Here is a 6,877-nt window from a genome sequence, read left to right as displayed (position 1 = left end):
TGTTAAACTTTCAAAAAAATAAGTGAAGAAAAATGAAGGAGAGTTGAGAGAATGATTAAGAGCAGTAAGATGAAGATAAAAAACAGAACAATTTTTCATTCATATCAGTTTGCTACTTAAGCAAGTACAGAAAACATAATAGAAACTGATAACTACCCACTAAGTGAACTCAATAGATAACCGATCCATAACTGATCCATAATTCTAAATAGTAGAGTAACAAGTGTCAAGTAGGATAACCAACAATAACTGACTGCAACATAAGAAAATAAGACTAAACTTAATTGAGTCTTATGCCTCAGCATGTAGTGTTTGCTGGCTGCTCAGATAAACACTGTTAACAACTAAAAAGATGCATTCCAACTTCAACACAATCCCACACAGAAACTGGCAACCCTTCCTTAATTTTTTCAAGTTGATCAGCATTCCAGGATGGAAAAACATGGTATTCTACGCACTCTGATGCCAGCATGAGCCTTGACATGTCGCCAAGATCGCTTCCAGTAAGCTTCTTTTTAATGCACCAAGGATCAAGGCCGAGCCTCAGTTCAGACGTCGAAACTAACATCCTCGCTTCTTCTCTCTCAACTTTATTTCTCTTGTTTCTATCGGACGCAACTCTTCTTGCACTGCTAGGATTCTCCATTCTCTCTCTCTCCTTGGAAGTGCAATCACTTATATCATTAAAACCCAGACTCAGTTCCAAAGAAAGACCCCCAACCTCCGCCTCCTGGCGGCCGTTCACATCATGTTCTTCCCTTTGATATTGATCGCTACATTCGCCTATTTAAAACCCCTCCTGCTTCCCTTCACCACCTGCATTACTCTTTCCTTTGAACATAAAATTATATTCCCCTGAAAGAGAATCGTAATGAAATGCTGCTCTCTTCACCGACTGCATCTTTTTTTTCTTCTAGCCTGGTGTTGGCCAGAGGGAACAATTCCGAAGTAACAAGGGGCTTTGAATCCATTCTTGAAATAGGCAAGCACTCCTCTCTTTCGGGTTCAAATGCGCAAACCCTTTGATGGAAAAGAAAGAAAACCAAGATCTCAGCTCGCCAAAAACTCAATCCACCCTCAGTGAACTCTCCTGAAAAGAAATTAGCTAGAACCAGAGAGAAAGGTTTATACTTTATATATAGAGATGGGCATACAAATCCTTTTCCTCTTACAAAAATGTTTCAGGAGAAACCTGTTTACCAAGCAATGTGTGTTGGGGCTGAATTAGCATCTTTTGAATTTGACCGCCATTGTTTTTCTTTTCTTAACTGTTCACAACCGGGTTTCTGTCCCTGGATAGAAGATTAGGCCCAAATCCAATCCTAACGGCGTCGGATTCTTCCAACGTATGACTCTGTTTTCTTCTTCCCACGAGTCAAATCTCGTAACGGCTTCCGCTGTCTCGCAAATCAGGCCAAGTCGGTGGTAGAAGAGTGGGAAATCCCAATGTTTCTTTTTGCTTTCTAAGCACATCGAATCGTTGCAAATCCCACCTTTCTAAATAATCTTCTTCTCTTCCTTACCGTCTGTCTCTCTTCTGCTAGGGGCTAGGGCAGGGGCAAGGCCCGAGGTCCATGAAGCTTACCCGTTTCGTTCGGGTTCGGCCTTCCTTTTCTGGGGTTCTCAACTAGTTTCCTTTCTTTGCATTTTCTTCAATAACGAATAAAGCAGGCTTTTGTTTACTTCATTACTTTTTGTCAAATTGTAGCGAAACAGCGGCAAAGATGGAATAAAATAGGAAAAACTTTTAAAACCAATATGGTATGACTTTGAAAATTATGCTTCGTTTCCGGATTGCTCTTAAGAAAACTTACAGTCCAAATACAGTAAACTTTTGGCCAATAGAATGGAGTAACAGGTTAGAGCTTCATAGGACTTGCCTGGATCCAACTTCTTTGATATATTAAGTTTATACTAATGAGAATCATTTACCTTATAAATTGGAAAAACCGACATTCATTAAGTCCAACAAATGACATTACAAAAAGAAGAAAATAATATAGAATTCCATCTATCTGACAATAGGAATCCACCTACTTCAGTTATATATACTTGCCTTTCCCCATGGAGCTCTCACCATTATAAAAGAAAGTTAGAGAACACGCATACTGACTCTAGCTATATGCTTCTTTTTCTGGTTCTTGTGTGCTTACTGAAAAGCTTCAACCTAGGCGAAGCAGATACTACAGATGGTTTCACTCCTGTGCCATTAACACAAGCAAATTTTGAATTGCAAAGACCATATAATGTACCACTTGAGGAGCGCTACAGTTATGAACATGGCATACACAAGCTGTGGGTTTACGCTAATGACAAGCCGCATGATCCCAACAGCCATACCCAGCCACGCACTGAAATTCGCGTAGAAGTATAGTTTCATTCCCTTTCCATTTTTGTTTTACAAATAATGTGCCAAGGTCGGAGAAGCAGAAACGCTAACCACTATGTTCATGTTGCAGGGTCTTGACTATTCATCAGGAGTTTGGCAGTTTGAAGGCTATGGTTTTGTGCCAAATGGAACTTCTGGGGTTACAATATCTGAAATCCATGGTGCATCTTCGGGTGCAACCACTTTGATTCTAAGGATCTATGATGGAAATATGAGGTACTACAGTGGAGATTTGGTGGACAGTGGCCTTTATGACAAATGGTTTAGATTAAATGTAATCCACGATGTTGATGGAGGCAAAGTGACAGTATTCATTGATGGTGTTCAAAAGTATTCGACAAAGGATAAAGGGCCAGGTGATCTATATTTCAAGTGCGGAGTTTATGCAGCTCCTGCAAATATAAGCTACTATATGGAATCAAGGTGGAGAGACATCAAAATATACAAGAAGTCAAAGTGAAGGACTTAGAATACAGTGGTTGTGAAGCGACAAATAAAGCTCTGGAAAGCTCATATATAATTTGTAATGATACGTGTGCGCTTTATTATTGTTGAAACCATAGAATGAATGCCTTGCATTTTGTACTGTGGGTTGCGCTTTGCATCCTCAACTACTTATCCTGAAAAGCAGCGGTTCACCAAATTCTATGGAGTCATGGTTTTTCTTGCCCCCGCCCCATAACCCTTTGGTTAAATTGATCCACGTCCAGGTCTGGCTTGCTACTGGTTTTAGGCCCATAATCAATCAGTAATGTCATTATATATTTTATATTCTGCAGTCTTTCTCTCTTTCTACCTCGGCTTGCTGACTATGCCCCTTCTTAGCTCTTTGCTGTTCTTCTTCTTCTTTGGTGCTATAAATTATAATGAGTTTTTTGAGAAGAGCGAGAATTGATGTATGCAATGCAATTGGAATTCTTTTGAGCCAAATTGCCTAAAATGCCTTGGATCCGATTGTATGTACACCTAATATTATATTGAAAATAGGGCTTATAAACGAATCTTCACTTAGCTAGCTAGGACAACAAGAAAACAATTGTTGAAGTAGCAGGGCACCAATTGTTCATGTGATGTTGGACTGTGACATTACGTTGGAAATATGGGGATGGCAACAACAGACGACAATTAATCCCTGACAATATCCATGAATCCCTGGTCGACTGTTTCATTTTGTTTTCGCTTAGACTTAAACAATTGTATGTAGTAATCCAGCTGAGCTCATCACCACAACTAGATTCCTAGAACTAGACAACAACCAGAAAACAAGTCCTAGGGATAACTAAATTTTCTAGTTTCTAACCATGCTCCAAATCTGATGTAGCATCAATTAATAATGCTTCCAAAAGTCATTAAGTCAAATATACGTTGTCAGAGAAGAAGTTGGTCAAAAACGAACTCAAGATTCCCATCATTTCTTTTAGAACATACAAATAAATAGAGCCGTCCTTCCTTGCATATTAAAACTAAGTTGGTAGCAACATTTTCAGTCACGGGTTTGATTTTCAAGAAGGGATGAGACATGAGAGGTAGCTTTATTCTGGTTATTTTAGAGAAGACAAGCATCAAACTGCTGAATCACTTAACAAAGAAATGATCGCAATAGGAGAAGGCAAGTAAAATCAGAGCCAACCAGCACATATACTAACGCGACAAAGGACCCCTCCCAATATGGTTCCATATCTATATTAGCAGAATAATATTTAATCACTTTCACAGACAAGCTTACCCCAATTTGCTGCAGAGGAGAAAAACAATTTTTTGGGAGGAAAATTCAACAGTGACATAACGGAAGGGAAACAATAAGGAGGAGGAAATATTTCCTGCTTCGTACTTCAAACATGTTCTTTGGTTCTAATGGGCGAACTGATAATTCGGGCAAATTACTCCAAGCCCCAAGGTAACATGCATCACTAATTTAAATAAGTGGACTTGCTTTGACAAATATTTTAAATAGGAATGCAATTGTTGCAATGAGGTACATCAGCTTCATGAAACTACCATTTGCAACTTGTATCATAGCTGTCTCGCCTGAATAATTGTTTTTCAACTTCGGTTGGCATATAGCATCTGCCAAATTGATTCGGCGAATAAGCGGTCAAAAGCAACTCCATTAAGAAAGGAAGAAAACTTTTATAGTAGGGTCAACAAGGGGACAACAAAATTTCATTGGAGAAGCTGTCTGTCACCTTTAGAGTATCTGAGAAGAGCAATATAGGTAGAGTGACATACCAAGCCAAAGTCTTGAGCCTCAAGGGGTAATTTGATAGGGCTGTCATGTAATCAATTTAGAGATCAGAACAGATTTCCGTTCTTCCTACTTTGATCATAAACGCCCAGCTGTGAAATTGTTACAAAATCCAATCTGGAAGTCTTGCATTTTATCTAATTTTTTATTTAATAGTTTACGGCAATAATAATAATAATCTGAGAAATAAAGTGAAAACAAGGCATCTTTATGCAAGTGACAAATCCCAAGCAGTATCTGACTATATATATGGTTCCAGGTTTTGGATATGGTATCTTCAAAACTCTACTTTCCCATGACTCCTCCTTGGGGTAAACTTTTGAATATCGATACTGCACCAAAATGAAGGCTTCCAAATGCTACAGCCTTTTGCTTATAATTCTTGCTTGTTCTTTACAAGATCAATGCCTTTGTGGTGCTGATCCTACAGATGGATTTACTCCTGTGCCATCAACAGATGAGAATTTTGACTTACAGAAACCATATGACAAACCACTCTCCCAACGTTACTATTACTCTGATGGAATTCGAAGTTTACGGGTCTATGACAAAGACAAGCCCTTCAAACGTGGCAGCGGAACCGGCAGAGTACTGAAATACGCATAAAGGTAACACACAGACAGACACATGCACGTATACTATAAAAGCAAGAAAGGCCTGTGCATGAGTGCATATTATATGTTCTATCACCACTGTTAGCGATAATATTATTGAAAATAGATAGTACTAAGAAGAGCAACAAAATAACTTGATAATTGGGTTCTAAGTACTCAACTGTGGTGGATGACTATTCATCTGGAGTCTGGCAATTTGAAGGCCATGCTTATGTACCAAAAGGAACCTCTGCGGTCACAATAGTGCAAATTCACGGTGCAGCAGAAGGAGCCACAACTCTACAATTGCGAATTTACCACGGGAATATGAGGTACTATAGTTACAACTTGGTAGCTACCGATCTCTACGACAAGTGGTTCAGAGTCAATGTGATCCATGATGTTGGCAAAGGGAAGGTGATAGTTTTCATTGATGGAGAAGAAAAGTTTGTGGTGAACGATCAGGGGCCAGGAGACCCTTATTTCAAATGTGGTGTATGCCGCACCAGCTACGTCTAGCAACTCCATGGAATCAAGGTGGAGAGACATTAAGCTCTTCAAAAAATGATTGCTATGGTTTTATATTGTAATCCCGTATATATACTCAAAGATTGATCCATGGTTGTTTATTAGTGAAATCTGCTATATATCTTAGTCCCTTTTCTTCAGCATGATATGATATATATATATATATATATATATATATCAATTCAAGCAACTTAAGGTCTGGATCATTGACATCAGTCTATATATGTCTTTCACATTTAGGTCAACTTTTATCATCGTTACTTTACAAGCAGATAATAGCTTAAAGGCTTTGCAACTGTTGAAAGAAAATTAGGTATCGTTTGATACGAGGAAAGTATAAGCACATTCTCTGTAATGTATCCCATTAAATTACATTACAGTATTTATTTTGTAACATACCACTGCAATATAAAATTGTAATGTAATCACATTACAGTTAAGGGATGTAATGTGATTACAGTTCAAAACCAATGCAATCATATTACATTACACTCTACAATATTCTTAAAGATACTTTTACCCTTAAACTTTATTATCTTGTTAAAAATATTTTGTAATGTTATAATTAAAATAAAAAATATTAAAATAAATATATAATATAAAACTTAAAAATTAAAATAAAATAAAATATAAGAAATTAAAATTTATATAATTTTATATTACACACTGCAATATAAGATTAGAATACAATCACATTATAACTAAAGGATGTAATGTGATTGCAGTCCAAAATTAATGCAATCACATTACATTACACTTTACAATATTCTTAAAGATACTTTTACCCTTCAACTTTATTATGTTGTTAAAAATATTTTGTCACGTTATAATTAAATATAAAAATATAAAAATAAAATATATAATATAAAAATTAAAAATTAAAATAAAATAAAATATAAAAAATAAAATTTATATAATATAGATAAAAAATTAAAATAAAATATATAATATTAAAAATTATATTAAAAAATAAAAATAAAATATATAAAATTATAATAAGAAATAAAAATAAAATATGACATTAAAAATATATTTAAGAGATGATATTATATAAAAATTAATAATAAAAAATATAAATATATTAAACTTACATTTTAATAAATAAAAATAATTTTAAAAATT

The 6,877-nt window shown here is 35.9% G+C and overlaps 2 protein-coding genes across 2 annotated transcripts; both read left to right on the top strand.

Annotated features, from left to right (window-relative positions):
- On the top strand, positions 2,123-2,849 carry LOC18592639 (citrate-binding protein). Its single transcript, XM_007019463.2, has 2 exons — positions 2,123-2,368; positions 2,460-2,849. Exons 1-2 carry the CDS (start codon positions 2,123-2,125, stop codon positions 2,847-2,849), a joined length of 636 nt encoding a protein of 211 aa, XP_007019525.2.
- LOC18592638 (citrate-binding protein) lies at positions 4,977-5,746 on the top strand. The gene is made up of 2 exons (XM_018125688.1): positions 4,977-5,222; positions 5,402-5,746. The coding sequence occupies exons 1-2, from the start codon at positions 4,977-4,979 to the stop codon at positions 5,744-5,746; spliced, it is 591 nt and encodes a 196-aa protein (XP_017981177.1).

This window comes from Theobroma cacao, chromosome 8, assembly GCF_000208745.1.
Source record: "Theobroma cacao cultivar B97-61/B2 chromosome 8, Criollo_cocoa_genome_V2, whole genome shotgun sequence".
In the NCBI taxonomy this organism is placed as follows: domain Eukaryota; kingdom Viridiplantae; phylum Streptophyta; class Magnoliopsida; order Malvales; family Malvaceae; genus Theobroma; species Theobroma cacao.
The sequence above is the reverse complement of the archived record's forward strand: the minus strand, read 5'-3'. Positions and strand labels throughout refer to the sequence as shown.

Coding starts and splice junctions, on each gene's coding strand:
- LOC18592639 (XM_007019463.2), top strand. CDS start 2,123: ATGCTTCTTTTTCTGGTTCTTGTGTGCTTACTGAAAAGCTTCAACCTA. Junction 2,369..2,459: donor GCACTGAAATTCGCGTAGAA/GTATAGTTTCAT, acceptor TTCATGTTGCAG/GGTCTTGACTATTCATCAGG.
- LOC18592638 (XM_018125688.1), top strand. CDS start 4,977: ATGAAGGCTTCCAAATGCTACAGCCTTTTGCTTATAATTCTTGCTTGT. Junction 5,223..5,401: donor GTGGCAGCGGAACCGGCAGA/GTACTGAAATAC, acceptor TTGGGTTCTAAG/TACTCAACTGTGGTGGATGA.